The following is a 21,383-nucleotide window of genomic DNA, read 5'->3' as shown; positions in this document are numbered from 1 at the left end:
GCTCCGTATCCGGCCTCCTCCACTGGCAGCCGGGCTCCGCTAGGCTAGGAGGGGCGGGGCGCGGAGGAGAGCGGAGGGGCGGGCCGGACGGCCGGTCGCCCCGGAGCACTCTGGGAATTGTAGTCCACCTCTCCCAGCACCCGGGAGGAGGCCCGGAGAGAGCATGCGCGGAGGGCCCCTCGGGCGAGTGGTAAACAGAGACGTCAGGCTGGGGGTGCTGCCTGTGGGATCAAAACAAAAGGGGAAGGCGGGCTGGGGGGGGGGGGCGCGGGGTGCTCAGGGCGCGGGGCCGGGGCGGAGGGGCCGAGGCCCCTAGGGCCGAGCCGGGCGGGGGCCGGCGCGGGCGGCCAGGGGGGAGGGGCGAGCAGGGGCCGGCCGGGGGAGGGGGTAAGAAGAGCCATGCCATGCGTGACTCGGTGCCCCGGGGAGGAGGAGGCGGCGGCGGCGGCGGCAGCAGTGGGCAGGGAGGCTGGCTGAGAGCGGCCCGGGCCGGGGCGGGCTCCAGGGACTAGGCGCCTTGCAGGCACGTCTGGGGAGGAACCCTCGGGGCGCCGCCGCCGTCGCGGCCGCAGGGGCAGCAGCAGCAGCAGCAGGGGCGGGCGCCCCCCTCGTGGCCGGCCCGCCGGCCGGGGCCAGGGCTCTGCCTGCCCGCGGAGGGGGGGGGGCGAGAGGTGGGAGAGCAGCAGCCGCCGCCGCAGCAGCCCGAAGAGCAGCAGCCGCAGGAGCAGCAGCAGGAGGCATGGGCCGGGAGCCCCGGGCCCCCCTCGCCCCTGCCGCCGCCCCCCGGGCCGGCCCCCCGGAGTGCTGAGCCGCCCGAGTCGTCCCGCCACGCATGGAGCCCGGCGGCCAGCGGGATGGGGAGCCCGGGCCGGACGTCGACCCCGACTTTGAGCCCCGGAGCCGGCCCCGCTCGTGCACATGGCCCCTGCCCCGACCCGAGCCCGCGGCGCTGGGCCCCGAGGGCCGGCCTGAAGCTGGACCGCCTCTGCCGTCCCTGCTGCTGCCGCCGCCGCCGCCGCCGCCGCCGCGGCCCGACGCCGGGGGGGCGTCCGCCGTCGCGGCCAGCCGCCTCGGGGCCCCCGTCGGGGCCGCCAGCGCCACCACCGCCGCCGCCGCCGCGGTCGCCGCCGCCGCTGCCGCCGCCGCCGCCACGGGGCCCCGCAAAGGTGGCTCCCGCCGGAACGCCTGGGGGAACCAGTCGTACGCCGAGCTGATCAGCCAGGCCATCGAGAGCGCCCCCGACAAGCGCCTGACGCTGGCCCAGATCTACGAGTGGATGGTCCGCTCCGTGCCTTACTTCAAGGACAAGGGCGACAGCAACAGCTCCGCCGGGTGGAAGGTACTGCGGCCCCCCCCCCCCGCCGCTCCCCCCGGCTCCGCTCCCCACCTCGCTGCTCCCCCGGCTCCGCTCCCTCTCCCCTCCCCTCGCCTCTCCTCCCCCCCCCCAGCTGTGTGCCGCAGCCCAGTCCTGGCGCCCCCCCCTGCCGCACCGCTCCGACGGGGAGGGTGCCCTTCCATCCCCTCCCCAGCCTGGCGGCCCCGGGCAGGTGGACGGGGCCCACGGCTGCCCTCCGCTGCCCTGCGCTGCCCTCCCCTCTCCTCCCCTGCCGTCCCCTCCCCTCCGCTGCCCTGCCCTGCCCTCCTTCTGCCGCCGCCGCCGTCGCTGCCTCGGTGGGGACGCGCTGCCGCAGAGCTCTTTTGGTGAGGAGGGGGCCCGGGGGGAAGGGGAGGCCGGCCGGGGGGGAGAGGGCAGAGAAGGAGATTAATCCGATGGCTCGCCAGAGGCCGAGCCCGAGGGGAAAAGGTTTGGCAGGCAATGCTGGCAGCCCCTCCGTGGCCGAAAGGAGCCCCCCCCTCCGGGAGGCGGCACTGCGGGCACCACCTGTTGTGCCCCGGCTGCCGAGCGGCCGGGCCTTTCCCCGAACTGGCCTCGGTGCGCCCATGGAGGGGCTCGCCAGCCATTCCTCCATTCAATGATGGGGAAAGGGCCCTCCTGGGTCTCGAATTCGAGGATGGTCGCTTGACTCGGAGATCCTGGGAGCTCTCTTAGCATCATTGCTGAATGGGGGGGGGGGCTGAGCAGTAGGGTGTCCCCCCCCCAGGACCTGGAAGTCGAGCCTCAGGAAGCATACAGAACCCCAGGCCTGCAAGGGGCTAATGGGGAGGGGAAGGATGGGGGGGCCGGATTTCTTCAAGGTTCCAGCTGCGGAGGCGGCTGACTCCGCCAACCCCGCAACCGTTTGCCTGGATATGTCCCCCCTTCCCAGGCAGCTGGGGCGGGCTGCACCTGCGGCTGGCACAACCCCTGGCCAGAGAAGGTCCACACTGGCCCTCGGGGTGGAAGGCTGACTTGGTGAAAGGCTCTGATCTGTGCTGCAGACCCCGAGAGACCGAAAGGCTGGGGTTGGCAAGCCAAGGTGCAGCCCCCCCAAAGAGCCCGATCTGCACCCTGAAAACAGCCCACTGCTGGTCTCCCAGGACCAGACTTAGCATCTGAGGAAGAGCCACTGGTTGCTGCCTGCTTAGGGTTGGAGAGGCTGCTCCCCTTTCTGCAGGTGGGCTGAGGGTCTTCCAAAGCCAGCATGGCCCTGCTGGCTCACCTGCACTAGGTGGGCCCCAGAGGGCCAGGGGCAGGAACAGCGAGCTATAAATAGCAGATCTATAGCAACATAGAGCAGGGAAGCTTCCACTAAGCCTGGGGCCACAGATCTGGGGCGGGGGGGGGGGGGGGGGGGGGGGGACTGGCCAGGTCCTGCTAGAACCGGCTTCTTGGGCTGAAGTCCAGCTGCTCACCCAGTTTGGGAATCAGGATAATTGACACATTCAGAGCTCATGATCTCATGTAAACCTCCCAGCAGCTCTGAGAAGGATAGGCACTCGGGGTGTAGCCCCCCTTCGACAAGTGAAAAGCTAAGGCCCAGAGAGGGGCAAAGCTTTGCCCCTAGGCACACAGCTAAGTGTCAGGGGCAGGGTTTGAACCCAAGACTTCCTGCCTCCAGGTCAGGCAGTCCCAGCACTGGCCCACCCAGTGTGGACCCAGCATTAGGGTCCTGGAGCATCGAGACCTCAGGGTTTCAGCTGCCTGGGCCCACCTGGAGGAGAGGGGCAGTTCTCGGGGCTATTCAGCGGCTGTCTCCCTAGGAAAGGTCAGGCTTCAGCTTCCTAAAGCAGCTAGGTCTTGGGAGAGCCCGAGGGGAGACAAGGGATTTGGCCCAAGGGTTGCAGGGAGCCTGGGGGGGGGGGGGCGCAGCCAGTAGGCCAGGCCTCATTCAGCTCTGTGCATGTGTTGCTAAGAACCTAGCCTGGCTGAGGGGGGGGGGGGTTCTCTCAGATGATGTCAGTCAGTATCAGGGTGGCTGTGGCAGCAGTGGTGCCCTCACCCTAGTGCCCCCAAAAGAAACATGGGGGAAAAAACCCCAACTCTCTCCTCAGCGAAGCAATCCTGAGCCAGGCTGAAGGCTAGAAGGAATCAGAACCAAATTCTGCCCCTGAGCTAATCTGCGCTCCTCCCCCACAGTGGGAGGCTCTAGGTCCTGAGGCAACCGCTCTTTTGAGCCTCCGAGCCCCAGGGAACTTCCAGACTGTTAATCCCGAATCCTGAATGCCTGCTTTAGGGCCCCGGCACTGACACTTGTTCTCCATCTAAGAGGCTTCTTTGAGTCTCAGTTTCTTTATCTGTAAATTTGAGCCAATCATTCTAGTGCCACCTATACCTAAAAAGGTTGTTATGAGGAAAAGGCACCGAAATGGACCCTCTTAGCTTCTCCAACCAATTGGACAAATGAGCAAAAGTGAGCCCTTGAGAGGTTCGTGACTCATGGGCCAAGTGGGGTCCAGCACAAAAGGTCAAGGGTACTGGGTAGACAGGCAGCACTTGGGAAGCTGTAAGCTCTCACTGTGCTGGTCTCCCAAGTTAGCTCAGCCAGGAACTAAACAAGTCCTTTCCTCTCTCTGGCTTGCCTCATTTTGCTCATCTGCCAATTGAGAGTATTGAAGTAGATGGCCAGGATGAAACTGACTGAGGGAGGGGGCATGGAAAGGCTCTGCCAGTCCTTGTCTCCCATCCTTGGCATCAGTACTGGCAGAGCTGGGATGGGGCCCCTAGGAACTGATGAGATGCCAAGGGAGGATCTCAGGCTTGGTGCCACCTGGGAGAAGAGACTATTGAATTCAGCCAATCACCAGAGATGTTCCAAGAGTTCGCAGGGTGGCCTTTGGTGACCCAAGGAGGGAAAGAGGAATTAAGAGAAGTGCTGTGCCTCGGGAAGCTTCCCATCTAATTTGGGGACAAAAGGCTGAAACTCGGGAAGCCATACGTCTTCAGTCAGCAAATGTTTCTTCGGGGTGGGCTTTGTGTGAAGCACTAGTCTAAGGAGGGGCTCCCCCCAAGTGCAAGTAAGCTCTGCCTTCAGTTCGATAGGAGACAAACCCAAGGAAAATAAGCCAATTCATTCACTCTGACCAGTCCCCACAGGAGAGCTGGGGAGTGACCCGAGAAGGGAAAGCTCCAGCAGGCAGGTGTGGGGTGGGGGGTGGGGGTGGAGCGCCAAGCTGCTTCTCCAAGGTCCCCACACAGGGAAGGTATTCAAGGAGAAGGGAGTCTTGGGTTGTGAGATAGAGAGGAGGCAGGCTTTGCCAGGCAGCAGAACAACATGAGGGAAAGTGAGGAAAGCTAGTATGGCCCTGGAGGCTGGAGGAAATGAGGGCACCTTGGAAGCTCGGTCTTCCAAGGGACCTTGACTATGCCAGGGTGCAGCTGCGGACTAACTAGGTCCATCCCCAATGGAAGGAGCCCCGGACCTGGAGACAGGAAGACACCTCCTAGCTGAGTGACCCTGGTCAATCATTTCACCTCTGTTTACCTCAGTTTCCTCATCTGTCATATGAGGAAACTTGTAGCAGCATTACTGGGAGGATCATTTGAGATAAAGTTTGTAAACACGTGGCTCAGTGCTCAGCGAATAGCAGGCGCTCTAGAGATCTTATTGATGATGATGGTGATGTGGAATGAAGCCCTGGTCTGCTGGGACCCTCAGTCCTCGGCAGATTCAGAGTGCAGGCTCACATTAAGCTTGTACTTCATGGGATGTTTGGAAAGATAAGGGACTTCTGGATTGTGGTCACACCCTCTGGAGGTAGTTGCTGCCTTTCATCATCATGGTCCCTTCTCCTCCTTTTCTTCCTCCTCCTCTTCTTCCTGCTCCCCTTTCCTCCTCTTCTCTTTCTTCGTCTTTCTCCTCGTCTCCTTGTATAGAAATTCCCCTCACTAACTCAAATCAACTACTTGTCTATAATGAGGTCCCTGAGAGCCACCTGGGACAGTGCCAGATTAAGTGATTGCCCAAGATCACCTAACTGGGCTGCACAGGACTTGAACCCAGGTTTCCAGAGCAAATTTTGTATCTATCCATTCCTCCACGCTGCCTATCTCTCCTTCTTTTCAAGGTTCGTTCCTTCATTTCTTTAATGAAAATGATGACAATCACTCACACTTGACTACCATCTGCTAGTGCTCAAAGCATTTGACTTAGATACATTACCTTAACAACTGGGGGGGGGGGGCAAGTATTATTCTCCCTCTTATATAAATCAGAAATAGGCATTGCCCTGAGAGACAGGAAGTGACTTAGCTAAGATGGCCCAGCTACTAAAGTGTCAGGTCTCCTGGTTCCCCAGCTGGGATCATGCCGTGGACCCTGCAGACTATTTTTCATTGTTGCCTCTCATTCTTGGGCTTCCTTTTCCAGGCTTGCCCTGGATGAGACCTTGAGCGTTAGCTAGGCCTACTTTCCCCATTCTGTAGATGAGAAAGCTGAGATTCAAAAAGAAGAAGGACCTTGCTCAAAACTACTTAGCTAGGACATAGCAGCTGGCTAGTTTGGTTTGGAATGTTAATTCTTCCCCAAGTGTAGCCAATCACTCTTTGTAGCCATATGGGGTAGCATCCGGAGAAGAGTGTTGGAGAGAAGAATGGTGAGAGCAAACACAAGCTTCCTTCTGTTTACAGAACTTTAGGCTTACATTACTGGGAGGATTCTCCAAATCTGACAAATGAGGAAACTAAGGCTCTGAGGAAGAAGGGTCATTAAGCTCCTGTCCCATCCCCCAGAAACCTGCAGTAGGGAAATGGGTCAGCAGGATGATGTATCGGGCCTCCCCACTCTGTTCAGCCCCCAAGGGTGGGAAGTGGGCCTGGACAGGGCAGGCATCGCCCACCCCTGAAGAAGGAATGATTTTAGGGTGAGCTCCCTGCTTCCCCAGGGATCCCATCCCATTTCAGTCAGCCCAGCTGGGAGAGCTGGGACCTACTCAGTGACCTCCAGGGCTGCTTCATTCCTGACCCCCCCCTAATTTTGTGCCCCTACAGAATTCTATCCGACACAACCTCTCCCTGCATAGCAAGTTCATCAAGGTCCATAACGAGGCCACTGGCAAGAGCTCTTGGTGGATGTTGAACCCAGAGGGTGGCAGGAGTGGCAAGGCTCCACGCAGGAGGGCTGCCTCCATGGACAACAGCAGTAAGCTGACCCGAGGCCGGGTGAAGGCCTCCAAGAAGAAGGCAGCAGCATTGCCTGAGGGGGCGGAGGGTCCTGCTCCTGCTAGCCCGGGGAGCTACTACCCCAAATGGCCAGGTAGCCCCAGTCCAAGAAGCCCTGATGACTCTGAGGTGTGGACAGCCTTCCGTCCACGCAGCAGCTCCAATGCCAGCATGGCTAGCGCTCGCCTGTCCCCCATGGGGACAGGGCTGGGCCCAGAGCCCGAAGGAGGGGTGGCTGAGGAGGAGGTGCTGGCCTCCCTCACTTACCCAGGCAGTGTCCCCCCCACAGTCAATGAGGAATTGGAGCTGTTGGATGGGCTCAATCTCACCACCCCCAGGCCCCTTCTGCCCCAGGGGGCTACTGCCTCTGGCTTCTCTGGCCCTGCAGCAGCTGCCTTTAGTGGGCCCTTGTTTGGCCCTTCGGAGGGGGCTCTGCCCCCTGGGGAAGGGCGCTTCTCCAGCTCCCAGACTCTGGAGGCCCTGCTCACCTCGAATTCGCCCCCCTCCACCGATATCCTTATGACCCAAGTGGATCCCATCCTTCCCCAACCCTCAAGCCTCCTTCTGCCCAGTGGGGGTGGCCTGCCTGCTTCCAGCTCCCTGACCCCAGGGGTCAATCTGGGCCCTAAGCCCTTGGAAAGCCCAAGCTCTGGTCCTCTGGCTCCTGCTCTGGCCCTGATAGCGCCCCCCGGGGGCATGGAAAACACTCCTGCCCAGAAAGCCCCAGAACCTGCTGGGCCCTCCCTGTCTGATGGAGCCCCAGATCAAGACCAAATGCCCCACGACCTGGACCTAGATGTATACATTGAGAACCTGGAGTGTGACATGGATCACATCATCAGCGACCTCGTGGATGGGGGTGAAGGCTTGGATTTCAACTTTGAGCCTGGTTCGGGAGCCCCTAGCTATCCCAACAACTCACAGCCCTCTACCCACTCCTGGGTCCCCAGCTAAATATGACCAGGTAGGAGAAATGAGCAACCAGTTTGGGGGGGGGGGGCAGGAAGGAGGGAGGGGAAGAGGACAGGAAGGGGGGGGGGATAGAGCAGGGGGAGGAGGATGGGGTGGGAGGAGAAGGAGGGCAAGGAGAGGGGGAGGAGGATGAGGTGGGGTGTGGGGCAAAGGAAAGGGTGAGGAGGGAGAACAGGGAGGGGGTGTCAGGCCTCCCCTGGGAGCTAGAGAGGGATTTTCTGGCTCCCCCCTCCCAGAGAGCTATGCTGGGCCCCAGTTGGTCTTCCCTCTTACTCCTTTCTCTGTGTCTCCTTCACCAGGTCTCTGGACCCTAGCTGGGAGCTCCTTCCCCTGCCCCTGCCCCCAAGAAGGAGCTGAGAATGTCCCTTTTCCTTCCTACCCTTGGTCCCTCCCCCGGGATCAGAACCCCTCAGGTCTGGCATGGGGGACTTATCAATGTCCAACTGCTTTCAAGGGGGTATCTGAGGGGTGGGAGGGAGAGGGTTATTCTCACTGTGCCAACAGGGGCTAAGGCCCCCCTCCCCCCTCCCAGGAGCCACCCTCTGCCTCTTTCCCTTCCCCCTGCCGTGTCCTGACACTGTCACACACACACACATACACTCACCACACACACACACACACACACACACACACACACACACAACACTCCCCCAAAGGCTTTGGGGCCGCTGCCTGGGCAGGCAGTGCTCCTGGGAATGTGAAGCCGCTAGTGGCCTTACCCCTGCCTTTGGGAGCAGGACCTTTTGTAGAGAGCTTTATCCAGGCAGGCCAGTCCAGGCCAGGCTGGACTGGGCCAGGAGGGCTGGGCCGGACTGGGCTGAGCTGGGCTGAGCTGGGCTGGACTGGACTGGACTGGACTGGGCTGGACTGGGCCAGGCTGGGCTGGGGCGGGGGTGGGGGGAGCCTGGGCTCACTCCCTCCCTGGTTTGGTTGGGTTGTTGGCTCCCTCACTCGCTCAGCTGAGTCGGATGGGCCACAGCCAGCCAGGGCCTGGGTTTTTTTTTTATGCAGTGACCCCCAAACTGGGGGTAGGTGGGGGCAGGAACAGAGGAGGGCCCAGGCCTGAGCCCTGGAGCAGCCAGCCAGGCCAAGGCAACCCTTTGGAAAGCTGCAGATAACCTAAAAGCTTTTTATAAACTTTTTATGATATATAAACACAAGTATAGAGATTTTAACAGAGAGGCAAGGTGCTAGGGATTGGGGAGGGGGGATTGCTTTTCTTTGTGAAGGCTTTATAATCGTGACACAAGGCAAACACTACAGCCGGCCCACAGACGGCCAGACAGACACATCCAGATGCTGGGCAAGGAATCAGCCCTGGCAAGCCCCTGGGGGAAGGGGCAGAGGAACTGCAGAAAGGTGGAACAGCCTGGTCTCCCCAAGGAGAGGCCGATCCTAGCAAGGCCGAGGGGGTTGGAGGGCCTGTGGTGGCTTAGGGAAGGATCCCCTGTTTGATCGGAGAAGGACGGAGCTGAAATGGCCTGGGTCCAGGGCCAGACTTCAGTCCTGGGAGCTCCTGCCTGGATGCTGGGTACAGGGCTGCCGCTGCCACCTCCGCTGCTGCCATTGCCACCGCCATCATTGCTGCTGCTGCTCCTGCTCCTGCTCCCACCACCTCCGCCGCTGCTGCCACCACCACCGCCAGGGCTGGGGGATGACTTGGGGGTGTCTCCAGACCTCCCTCCTCAGAGCCTTGGCCAGTTCCTTCCCCGGTCCCCTCAGCACAGTCCCTGCCCCTCCCTGCTGTGGGTTCCCATCGTGTCCTGGGTCCTGCCCAGATTGTGTCAATGTTACGTACTAGATCCAAGTGAGAAAGTGTGTCAAATGATTAAATTAAATAAATGGAGACATAAATAACTAAATAAATGGAAACCTAAAGAAATAATAAAGAAATAGAGAAATACCGAGAATTGGTCCTGGTTTCTACTGCCTCCTTGCCCTCCTGGAAGAGCTGGGATGGAAGGGCTGCAAAGTGTGGCCAGGAGAGGCAGAGGGGGCATTTCTGCCCCTCAGGGTATGGGACAGTGCCTCAAGCAGCTCCCTGCTGCCTCTCCCTCCCAACCCCCAACCTGCCCCCCCCCCCCCCCCCGTGTGTGTCAGCCATCTTCTCATACTCACTGCCCTCATCTAGGCAAGGACTTGGAACCTTAGAATTCCACTAAGTCAATCATCTCCAAGCTGTGGCAGGAATTCCATCCAGGACAGGGAAGTTATCAATTCCTGAGGCAGCCCATCCCATTGTTGGGTGCCTTTCAGTTTCTCTCTTTGGAGAGTGAATTCTACAACTGGGATTCTGTCCCCTCTCAACCTCAAGGTTACATGTGCAGGGGGATGGGGATGGTCTACCCTTTCTGGATGTGATTGATGGCCACTGGCCCTTCTTAAGGGTGTCTCCCACAACTGCTGTAAACATGGGCTCAGGAAAGCGGGACTCTCGGGCACCTTGTGTGGACTATTCTCTGTCTTTTTTTTTTTTTAGGTTTTTGCAGGGCAAATGGGGTTAAGTGGCTTGCCCAAGGCCACACAGCTGGGTAATTATTAAGTGTCTGAGGCCAGATTTGAACCCAGGTACTCCTGACTCCAGGGCCAGTGCTTTATCCACTGCACCACCTAGTCGCCCCTATTCTCTGTCTATTATTAGCCCCCCCACAGCCCCCAGATCTTGTTCCCCAAGAATCTGTCACATGCCCAACCCTCCTAAGCCAGCAAAGCAAGCCCACTCAGTATTGCTTCTGCTACTCTTTATTGCCTAACTTAGCGGTGTTTGTCTCTTTTACTGCTTTCAGCTTTACCCTTGAGTGAAGCACCTCTTCGAGTGGTAGGCTCTTCTTCAGCTATCCCTGTTGCTCCTATTCGTCCTAAAGTTTTGGACTAGAGAAGGAGGAAAGAGCTGTCATTGAGCAGTTGGCTCCATTAGCTTGACCGTGGAGGGATGCTATCAATTTGAGAAAATGACTGTGGGACCGATGAGGGCGGGTCCAGTTTGTGAAGGTTTTTTTTTTTAATTTTATTTAAGGCAATAGGATCAAGTGATTAGCCCAAGGTCACACAATTAGGCAATTATGAAGTGTCTGAGGCTGGATTTGAACTCAGGTCCTCCCTCCAGGGCTGGTGCTCTATCCACTGCACCACCTAGCTGCCCCTAGGGGGTCCAGTTTGGAAAGGAGGCCAGGCAGCAGTGGACAGCAGGGGCAGGGGGCAGGGGGCAAGGGCTAAGAAAGCAGATAGGCTATTGGGTAGGCAGGGCCAACAATCTCACCGAAATATTCATGTAAGAGTCTATAGGACTGATTTTCTTAGAGTCCTGGCCACGAAGCATCTTTATTCGACTCTTTTCCAGAAAGTCACACTGTGATTTAAGGGCATCTGGGCCCAAGAAATGAAACTTGAGTCCTCTGGTCAGTGAGGAAATGATCAATCTTCCCTATGGTTACTTAGACACCCTGAGACCCCGCCTAGCCTGTGCCCTCTGTCGCTGGGGCTTCTCCACCTTGACCTGGAATGGACAACAGCCTCACTGTCTAATACAAACATAAATTGTTGAGGTCACACCTGGACCCTGACTTTCTCTAACTTCTGGTCAAAAACAGGAGCAGAACTCAGTCTAGGTTAGGAAGTGGTCATCAGAAACCTTGCCCATAACCATGGGAAGAGGGAAGCAAGGAGACAGATGGCAATGATGAAAGTCAGGGAGCTAGGCTGGAGGGGACACAGAGAGAGAGAGACAGACAGACAGAGACAGAGAGGAGAGAGAGACAAAGAGAGACAAAGACAGAGGAGAGAAAGGAGAGAGACAGAGGAGAGAGCAAGAGAGACAGACACAGAGAAATAGCTGATTTGGGCCCTAACTCCCTCCAACTTATCCTTCCCCTTTCCAGTCCCTCTCTTCAGCCTTCATTGAATGCACTTTGCACTACCTAGCTTGGATGAAGTCCCTGAGCCTTCCCTCCCAGGCCCCTCCCCCCCTTCCCCTCACTAAGCTCCCGGAGGGCAGGAGTTGTGTGCCTGGAATCTGACCCCCCTGGGATTTGCCTCACCTCCTGGAATCTGGGCCTCCTGGGGTCTAACCTCCCTGGGATCTACCCGCCCCCACATTCTGGTCTCAGGGTATTGCCTATAGCAGCAATGGGCCCTTGGGAAATGATATGGGACTATTCCAGTATTTTGGAGCCTTGCTGGCCCCTTCTAGGGCCCATCTCTCCCACCCACCCCCAGCTTGTCCTCTCTCCGCTTTGTCCTTGTCCACGACCTCCATGTGCCTCCCCAACCTTCCGCCATGCCCCATACCCAGCAGTTCTTGCCCCGGCTCCTTCAGCAGAGGTACAAAAGCCCTGTATGCATTTTCATTTCGAGTTCCTGGAAGCAGACATCGGAAACCCTACCTTGACTACATTCTTAGACTTTTGGACCCCAACCAGGATACCCTCCCCACCTTTTTTTTCCCTCTTGATCTTGAGGTCTCTCTTTATATCGAGATGGGGGCTGGAGTGGGGGGGGAGGACCTACCCTCTCTCAAGGTCATGCAGTTTAAATACTTCATTTTACAGAGGAAGGGACAGGGTCACACAGCTTGCAACTGTCATCCTCCTTCTGCTCTGAAGCAGTATCCTAGATTAGGGTGGCGGGGGGAGTCCATGGCAAGATAGGGGGAGAGAATGATCTGGGGGACCCCCAAGCTCATACCTGGAATCCCACGTTCTACCTTACAAATGTAGTAGCTATTTCTGCTCTGGAAGAACTTGGTGGCGGATTCCCCAGGAAACTTAACCAGAAATAGCAACTTCAGACTTCCAGCTTCATCACAAAGGTCAATGAGTTCTGTGGGAAGCAGAGGGAGACTTCAGAGGTCCCAAGGGAGGGGCCTCCCTCTGGGGCCCAGGAGGGGGTGCTGAGCTTCTCACCTGAATTCTTCAGTCCCATCTTGTGGCGGATGTAGTGCAAGAGGAGCAGGACGGAACAGTTAGTGTTGACCAGAAATTGCTGGTTATCTGGAAGACATAGGGGGTGGCGGGGCATCTGAGCCCCGATTTGGGAAGACGGGGCGGGGGGCAGAGGGCTGAGCAGGAGGGGGAGACAAGGAGCTGGCTGAGTGTCGCTGACTTACTGCACAGAGGGCCTGCTGGCCCTGAAGCCCCCCTGGGTCCTGCCCCTCACCTCCATACTTGATGATAATGAACATCCTCTTTGACTTTTCTGCCTCTTGCAAGGGTCTGAAGAGCCATACAGAACTCAAGGTCTGCGGGTCATGGGTAGGGGCCGAGGAGTGGAACAGCAGAGTGGACTAGGGCCCATAAGCTGGCCTGGGGGCAGAAGTGGGCTGGGCAGCACAGGCCCCTGTGGTTAACCAGCAGGATCCTGGGTGGGGTCTGAGACTGTGACTGAGTGATTATGAGGTCAGAGAGAGAGGGTGTGGGTGCAGAAAAAAGAGAAGGCAGTTGGGGTTGGGGCCAGGCCAACTCCAGGGGAGCTCCCAGGGTGGCAGAGAAGGCTGGGGGAGATGTCCCCCCATTAGGCTTGCCTTTCTGACAACCCAACTCATTCACCCCACCCCCCCAAAGGTCCCCCTCCACCCTCAAACATCACAAACTCCTGTTTTTCATGAATTAAAACTTTATTCTTTTCTTTAACTGCTTCAAGAATAGTAGGAAGGAGGGAGGGGGAGTCCTGAGAAAAGAAAGGGCTAGGTGCAGGGGAAGGGCAAGGATTTCTTTGGACGGGCAGGTACACAGACAGGAGGATGCTCCTAAAGAGGGGACCCAGAAGGGGGAGGGGGCTGCCTGAGAGAGCATCTTCAGGAGGCCAGGGTCAGGGCCTGCTCCTTGGCTTGTAGAGTCTCTGAACTCCACCTCAGGGTTGCTCAGGGTCCGGGTTGTAGCATGGGGGAGGGGTCCAATAAGGGCTGTGCTGGCTGCCAGGGGAACCCCCAGAGCCCTCGGTTTGGGCCCCAGCCTTCTGGGGGAGCTCGCTCACAAGACATAACCTCTCACTGTAGTCTGGCTGCAGACTTTCAGCCAGTCCCTTGGACACGCCGCTCCACGTCTAAGAACAGATAGTCACCCAAGACCAGAGGTCAATTTATGGAAAGGGGGAGAGGGGAGGGGAGAAGAAGGGAAGGTTCCCAAAGCCCAGGGGAAGGGAGGTAGGCTACTGAGGAGGCAGGGATTCTCCTGGTTACCTTAGGTCTTCCTCCCTGATGCATTGACCCCCACCCCCTTAGCCTCTGGACCACATCCTGCCAGCTAGAATGGTCACCCTCACCACACAAAAACAGTGTCCATATGCTGGGGGGGCTTCCTGGCAAACAGGCAGACTCTGTCTGTATATGCTCTTACCGAGAAATTTCCCTGGTGTGTGGTAAGCAGGTCATCTAGGTTCTTGAGGGTGGGGATTCGGGGCATCAAGATGACCCATACCCTGGGGGGACAGATTAGGCAGTGTCAAGATTCTGCTTCCAGGGTCCCCATTGGCAACCAAGTGAGGCAGGGGTCTGGGAGATCCCTCTTCAGTAGCTGGCTGAGCTGCCTGGGACCCTTTTTCCTGTTGGGTCCCCCCACCCCCTCCCTGGAGCCCCCCCTTCCATAAGTCTCACCGCTCCAGCCGGGTAAGCATGGCAATGAGGAAGATGAAGCCAGTCAGAAGGCCAACAGGCACCAGTACAGTCTCCAGCAAGGTCAGTGAAGGCTGGTCTAAGGCATGGAAGGAGGGGACCTCAATGTGACTGCCCCTTCCCAACTTCCCTCCACTCTCACCCACACCCAGATGGAAAAGTAGCAGAACAACCCAGGGAAGGGGGGGTGCTCCTCTGGGCTGGATAGAGGGAAGGGTGACTGAGGTGGGAGAGAAAAGAGGATTAGTTTTAGGGATTAGAGGCAGAGTTTGGGGTCAGAGGCTTTTACCCCTTGGGCTTTTGCTCCCCCATTGAACTACAGGACTCCATGGACTCCATTCCTTGGCACTGCCACAGTAAGGACTGAAGCGGCTTCGGACCCGGAAGGTGTAAAGCTTGTGCTCATCTACACTGGGCAGGACGAACTGCTGCATCTGGTGGACAGCCTGTTCCTTGAGGGAAGAGGAGGCCAGAGAGTTGTGAGCAAAGAGGAGAGGATGCCCCTGATCAGGGTACCCCCTCCTCAGTTCCTCTCTCTTGACACTCATCCTGTTGCTAGAGGTTCAGAGAAAAGGGGGGGGGTTGTTTAGCACAGCCCCTTCATTTTACTGAGGAAGAAACCAAAGGTCAGAGAAGGGGAGCCAAAGTCCTGGCAGAAATGGAATTGGAACCAGAACCTCTCAGTGCAAAGCCAGCCCTCTCTCCCTTGGGAGATCACCTTTAGAGCCCTGGATGCCAGGGGGAATCACTTTCCTTCCACTCTGTCTGGGGTCTAATGGCACTGCCCAGACCAGTCCCTTGACCTAGAATGCCAACTTTCTACATTCTCTTTAATGACCATTCAGACTTAGTCCAACCTCCCACATTGGGAACCATTTGGAAGTGGGGCCCGAGGGCAAAAAAAAAAAAAAAAAGACCTGGAAACCAGGGGAAGATAAGGGCCCCTGGGAGTCAGTGATTATCCTGGGGCTGGTTCCCTCCCTCCCCACCTCCACGCCAAGCCCCTTCACTCACTGTCCAGCTAGAGTCGATGTCACTCTTATATTGGACTAGGTGCTGCAGACAGATGGCCTTGTAACTGCCAGTCCAGCTGAGCTCCAACTGGGAATCATTCACACTGGAGACTGTCAAGTTATCTGGAGCCCAAGGGATCACTGGAAGAAGGGATCACCCACATGATTGGGGTCAGACTATCCCCCTGGTGGCCTTGACGTTCCTATGTCAGACCCTGATCCCTTGGGCACCACTCTCTCTCCCCCCCATCAGTCCTGAGAATATTATGGGTAAGAGCAAGCCTCATCATCCCCCAAGGAATGCCCTCTCCCCTACCCTCATACCCAAATCCTTAAGTTTCATTTCCTGCTTGAAATGTCTACCAGGAGCCCGAAGTTCCACATTGAAGTTATCATAGATGTCAATATCTTCACTGCCAATCCAACAGCCCGAAGTGATGGCCCCAGCAAATAAGTAGTGGCTACACTCTTTGGGTGGATCCCTGTACCTGAGGGAAGAGGTTAGAGGAAGGTTAAGGCCTGCAGGACCCCCACATTCAGGGCTCCTGGGATCTCAACTGTACTTGTCTAGGCAAACAGATTAATCAGCAATATCTTCCATTCTCATCAGGTCTAAGCCTTCCAGCCCATCCTCCTTTGCTCCCTAGATTCTTTTTTTCATCCCTTCCCTCTCTTATCCCTGTTCCCCTTTCATACCAGTAGTAGAGGGACAGATTGGTAGACTGAGGTCCTGAGCTGCCATCCCAGGTGCAATTCATAAATTCAACATTGAAGACCCAGCATTGTACCATTGGAAGGGGTTCAGGGTCTGTGGATATAGGTGAGAAATCAGGAAAAACACAAGGAACCAGAAGGAGGAGGGGATCTGAGGAAAAGGGACTCGTAGCCCATCGTACTCCACCTTCCTCCCTTGGAAGGTCTTTGGCCTATCCAACTGGGGTACCTGGCTTTGATTCCCATCCCTTCTCTTCCCATCTTCCCTCCATCTCCTCCAGGTCCCAGCCCTCCTCACTTGTCATCGTGTCCTGGCTCCTTTGGGCAGTGAGGGTGTCCAAGCCTATGGACATCCCCAGCAGTGCCAGCAACAGGAACATTCTTGGACTGCTTGACTGTTTTGACTGAGACCTGAGCTTCACTTTCATTCTCTCTTCATCAGAAGCCTGGGGCCCCTCACCAACTCACACTTCCTCCTGTTACAAGTTCCGGTGGAAAGAACCTAGGGGCCTGGACTTCCTCCACATAAACTGAGAGTTGGGGATTGTGTCATGTAAACCAGCCCCCCAAAAAAAAATCAATAGGAGGGTAAAGTGCTATTGAGAGGCTAGGATTGGCTTGGGGGTAAAGGAACCAGTCCTGTCTGACTGGATTATTGAAAAATGGACTCTATATAGAGTAGGGCCACCATCCCTGGCCCAAAACTTGCTCTTCGACCTCGAAATGTCAGTAGGCTCCTTCAGTCATCAGATTAGTGTCCAAGGTGGAACCTGAGCTCTCAGCTTCTTGAAGCCAAGCACTTTGGCCATTTCTCTCTGCTGCCTCTCATCTCAACTGGGCCCTTGCTGCTCAGAAACACTCATTATCCATCTGCTCTCAACTTCCTAGCCAATTCCCCATAGCAGCTGCCTACAGTCTTGGCCTAAGTCAAGCTCTGCTCCCTTTTCTGCATCTTTACTGAGAAGACAGGCTAGCCACCATGCCTGGAATGCTCTCCTTCCTGACCTCAGTGCTCCTAGTTTCCCTGGCTTCCTTCAAAATTCTATCTTCTGCAGAGGACTTTTCCCAGTCTTCAGCCCCTTCTGAGACTACTTTTTTTTTTATTAAATCATCTGTAGCTTGTTTACCGGGAAATGAGGTAGCACAGTAGACAATGCTGGGCCTGGAGCTAGGAATTCAAATCCAACCTCTGACACTTAGAAATAGTGTGACCCTGGGCAAGTCACTGAACTGACCTGTCTCAGTTTCCCCATCTGTAGAATGGAGATCATGATTAACACCCACTTCCCATGGTCATTGTGAGGATAAAATGAATAATAGCTATAAAGGGTTTGGCATATAGAAAGTGCTAGATAAATGGTAGGTATTATTATGTATGATTTTTTTGGCCTGTTTTTCCCATTAGAATGTGAGCTCCTTGACAGCAGGGGTTGTCTTTTGACCTTTTTTTTTTTGTATGCTGGGGATTTGAATTCAAGACCTTTGACTCCAAATGAAGTGCTTCCTCTTATGTTGTTGTTTGGTCTTTTCAGTTGCATTTGACTCTATAAGTTCAATTGGTTCTTGGCAAAGATACTGGGGTGGTTTGCCATCTTCTTTTCCAGTTCATTTGACAGATGAGCTAATTGAGGTGAAGTGACTTGGCCAGGGTCTCAGGTCACATCTGAATTCAGGCCTTCCTGATTCCAGGTCCAGCACTCTATACACAGTACTACCTAGCTAGATATTACACATGCATTAATATTGTCATTTTTCAGTCCTCCATAAGCCCATTTGGGATTTTCTTGGCAAAGATACTGATGTGGTTTGCTATTTCCTTCATCAATGTAGTTCATTCCCAAATCTCTATCTCTTGACTGTCTGATCTCTCCCCTGAGCTCCCTCCAGTCTCAAACTTTGAGCAGCCTATTGGCCATCTCCACTAGTAAAATCTGGCAAGCCTTCAAAGTTTATATATGCCAAACAAAATTGCAGTCTTCCTTCCCAAGCAAGCCTGCTCCCATACCCTTCTTAGCGAGATCTTAGCCTACTTATCAGGTAGAGCCTTTTCAGTCTCCTTTGCTGGGTTATTGTCCATTTCTTTTTTTTTAGGTTTTTTTGTTTTGTTTTGTTTTGTTTTTGCTAGGCAATGGGGTTAAGTGGCTTGCCCAAGGCCACACAGCTAGGTAATTATTAAGTGTCTGAGGCCAGATTTGAACTCAGAGACTCCTGACTCCAGGGCCAGTGCTCTATCCACTGCACCACCTAGCCACCCCTCATTGTCCATTTCTGATCCACTGAGTGGGAATAGGACTCTACTGGTTCTTTTGGAGAAGGGAGTGGTGCCTCAGGGCTTTCATTCTCTCCCTTGGTGGGAGTGTTAGTGGAACCCCCTTTGCCAGGAGTTCAAGTATCAACTCAGAGCAGATAAGTCCTCATTTCAGATTTCTTGCTCTCACTCCCAATTTCTGTATGATCAAAATGCCTGCTGGGCCTTGACTCTCTTCTTTCCCTCATGTCCTACCTTCTCCCATCAGTTGTCTAAGAGTCTTATGAATTCCACCTACTTAACACCTCTTACACTTGTTCTCTTCTTTTCATCCCTGGATTGTTGGAACAGTCTCCTAAGTGGTCTCCCTTTTTGCAATCCCTCTTCTCTCCAATCTGCCAAGGGAGTCTTCCTTTGGATCTGACCATGTTTTTACTCTACTTAAAATCTTTCAGGGGTTAGCCTTCACTTACTGAATAAAACATTTCTTTACCCCAGAATTCATGGCCCCTTCACAGTGTGACTCCCAGCTATTTTCCCAGCTCCCCCTGGTGCATTCCAGATTCATTCTGTTCCTGCGTGTCCAGAAGTCATCTCCATCTCTTGGAACTCCCACATCCCTTACCCCTCATCTATCTCCCATCTGGATTTAGAAATTAGGGAATGACTGAAAATACCTACTGTTTGCTAAGCAAGATGCTAATTGCTGAAGAGATAGCTCTCATGGAGTTTTTAACATGTAGTGAGGTAGGATGGAGGACACTACAGATACTGGAATGGTGATGAAGAAATGTTTGGTCTGGGAGATCTCAAGGGTAGTGAGCAGGATCAAAGAACAGTTGATATGTTCTTCTTAGAAATGGTAGCATTTATTCATTCTTTCTTTCTTTCATGCATTCATTCTTTATTAACATTCTCTTTTTAAAAATTTTTAAGTTCCAAATTCTATCTCTCTCTCCTTCCCACCCATCTATAAGACAAAAAAATTGTGTTATCAATTATACATGTGAAAAAATGCAAAATATTTCTATATTAGCCATTTTGCAAAAAAAGCAAGAAAAATACAATGCTAAAATATGCTTCATCTGCATTCCGAATTCATTAATTCTCTATCTGGAGGAAGAGAGCATTTTTCACCATGGGTCATTTGGAATTGTCTTGAATCATTGTATTGATTAGAGTAGCTAAGTTTTTCTACATTGTTGCAATGTTACTGTTATTGCATGTACTGATTAGAGTAGCTAAGTTTTTCTACATTTGTTGCAATGTTACTGTTATTGCATGTACTGATTAGAGTAGCTAAGTTTTTCTACATTGTTGCAATGTTACTGTTATTGCATGTACTGATTAGAGTAGCTAAGTTTTTCTACATTGTTGCAATGTTACTGTTATCGCAGACAATGTTCTCCTGGTTGTGCTCATCTCATTTTGTATCATCCTACTCATTTCTTATAACAATAGTATTCCTTCACAATCATAAACCACAACTTGTTCAACCATTCCCCAAAAGATGGGTATCCCCTCAATTTCCAATTCTTTGCCATCACAAAAAGAACTGTTATCAATATTTTTGTACATATAGAAATATTTCCTTTTTTTTTATCTCTGGGATACAGACCTATCAGAGGCTATACACAGTTTGATAGTCCTTTGGGGATGGTCCTAAATTTCCCTCTGGAATGGTTGAACCCATTCACAAGTCCACCAACAGTCTATTAGGTCCCAGATTTGTCATTTTTCTTTTCTGTCACATTTTTGTTGTTGAGTCATTTCAGTCATGCATGACTCAACCCCTTTTTGGGTTTTCTTGGCTATGATATGGAGTGGTTTCCCATTTCCTTCTCCAGGTTATTTTACAGATGAAGAAACTGAGACAGATAAGGTGAAGTGACAGCTAGTAAATGTCTGAGGTGACATTTGAGCTCATGAAGATTCTTCCTGATTCCAAGCTTGGTGCTCTATCCACTTTACCACCTATCTGCCACTTCTGTCACATTATGTTAACCAATTTGATAGATGTGAGGTGGTACCTTAGAGTTGTTTTAAATTGCATTTCACTAATCAATAGTGATTTAGAGCATTTGGTCAATGACTATAGATAGCTTTGATGTCTTCTTCTGAAAACTGCCTGTTAATATCCTTAACCATTTATCAATTGGGGAATGGCTCACATTTTTACAAATTTGACTCAGATCCCTTTATATTTGAGAAATGTGGCCTTTATCATAGAAAGCTGCTGTGTTTTGCCCCAACTCACCCTGTTTCCTGTTTTCCTTCTAATCTTGGCTGCATTGATTTTGTTTGTGCAAAACTTTTTAAATGTCATGTAATCAAAATTATCCATTTTCTTCCTATGATCCTCAGTATGTCTTGTTTACAGATTCTTCCCTTATTTGTAGATCTGACAGGTATACCTTTTCATAATCTCCTAATTTGCTCACGATATCACTTTTTTTTAACCTTGGTATGCAGTGTGAAGGTTGGTTTCTACCTAATTCCTAACAAGCTGCTTTCCAGTTTCAGGAATGTTAATATTGACTTGATTATTGCTCTCAGAGCTAGGGGAGGCAGAGTTAGCCCTGAAACCAGGAAGATTTTCCTTGTGTGACCCTGGGCAAGTCACCTAATCTCTCTGTGCTTCCAAACAACTCTGCTTGATGCTAGAAGTTAATGAGAAGGTGCTGCATTGGTAGAGGAAATTTCCTCACCTAAAAATCCCCTCTACCAATGAAATCACAAATCTAGACTCTTGTCTCATGGAGCTAGAGGTTCAACTCAGGGGTTATTTTCTCTATAAAGCTTTCCTTATTACTACTGCTGAGGCACTTAGGAATGCCACCATTCACAGAGTGGTGAACCTGGAGTCAGGAAGACCCTGAATTCAATTTGTGATCATAGCCACTTTATAGTTGGGTGATCCTGGGCAAGTCCCTTGACTACTGTTTGCCTCATTTCTTATCTCTAAAACCAGTTTCCAGTGTTTTAGTGAGGATCAAATGAGATTATAGTTGTAAAGCACTTTGCAAATCTTAAGTGCTATATGTGGTTATATTTAGTTGTTTTAATCACTGATGGCTCAAAGGGACTCCTTTTGGGATTTCCTTGGCAAAGATAGAGGAGTGGTTTGCTATTTTTTCCTCCAGCTCATTTTACAGATAAGAAAAGTGAAGCAAACAGGGTGGCTTGGCTGAGGTCACAGAGCTGGTACATAATGTGAGACCCCATCTGAATTTATTTAGGTATTCCTGCCTCCAAGCCCAGCTTTTGATCAAGTTTGTCACCTAGTCTCCC

General features: G+C 53.6%; 3 protein-coding genes across 4 annotated transcripts; 1 reads left to right on the top strand and 2 right to left on the bottom strand.

Moving 5' to 3' along the window:
- The first annotated feature begins 396 nt into the window (after window positions 1–396).
- On the top strand, window positions 397–9,414 carry FOXO4 (forkhead box O4). The gene is made up of 3 exons (XM_074200604.1): window positions 397–1,339; window positions 6,368–7,502; window positions 7,810–9,414. Exons 1-2 carry the CDS (start codon window positions 833–835, stop codon window positions 7,490–7,492), a joined length of 1,632 nt encoding a protein of 543 aa, XP_074056705.1. The 5' UTR covers window positions 397–832; the 3' UTR covers window positions 7,493–7,502; window positions 7,810–9,414.
- A 751-nt stretch (window positions 9,415–10,165) lies between these two features.
- CXHXorf65 (chromosome X CXorf65 homolog) lies at window positions 10,166–12,867 on the bottom strand. 2 transcript variants are annotated; one of them, XM_074204428.1, is made up of 6 exons: window positions 12,665–12,867; window positions 12,412–12,498; window positions 12,194–12,328; window positions 11,798–11,866; window positions 10,770–10,876; window positions 10,171–10,381 (listed from the first exon to the last, which is right to left on the bottom strand). In XM_074204428.1, exons 1-6 carry the CDS (start codon window positions 12,687–12,689, stop codon window positions 10,265–10,267), a joined length of 540 nt encoding a protein of 179 aa, XP_074060529.1. In that variant the 5' UTR covers window positions 12,690–12,867; the 3' UTR covers window positions 10,171–10,264. The 2 variants fall into 2 exon arrangements, with proteins under 2 accessions (XP_074060530.1, XP_074060529.1); XM_074204429.1 differs by lacking the exon at window positions 11,798–11,866 and having other exon boundaries at window positions 10,166–10,381.
- Window positions 12,868–13,112: 245 nt separating this feature from the next.
- On the bottom strand, window positions 13,113–16,309 carry IL2RG (interleukin 2 receptor subunit gamma). Its single transcript, XM_074202658.1, has 8 exons — window positions 16,143–16,309; window positions 15,827–15,938; window positions 15,455–15,618; window positions 15,132–15,271; window positions 14,407–14,569; window positions 14,100–14,196; window positions 13,843–13,924; window positions 13,113–13,549 (listed from the first exon to the last, which is right to left on the bottom strand). Exons 1-8 carry the CDS (start codon window positions 16,270–16,272, stop codon window positions 13,358–13,360), a joined length of 1,080 nt encoding a protein of 359 aa, XP_074058759.1. The 5' UTR covers window positions 16,273–16,309; the 3' UTR covers window positions 13,113–13,357.
- Between the last annotated feature and the right edge of the window lie 5,074 nt (window positions 16,310–21,383).

Source organism: Macrotis lagotis, chromosome X, assembly GCF_037893015.1.
Source record: "Macrotis lagotis isolate mMagLag1 chromosome X, bilby.v1.9.chrom.fasta, whole genome shotgun sequence".
Classification (NCBI taxonomy): Eukaryota; Metazoa; Chordata; class Mammalia; order Peramelemorphia; family Peramelidae; genus Macrotis; species Macrotis lagotis.
Note: the sequence above shows the minus strand (reverse complement) of the source record. Positions and strands in the feature narration are given on the sequence as shown.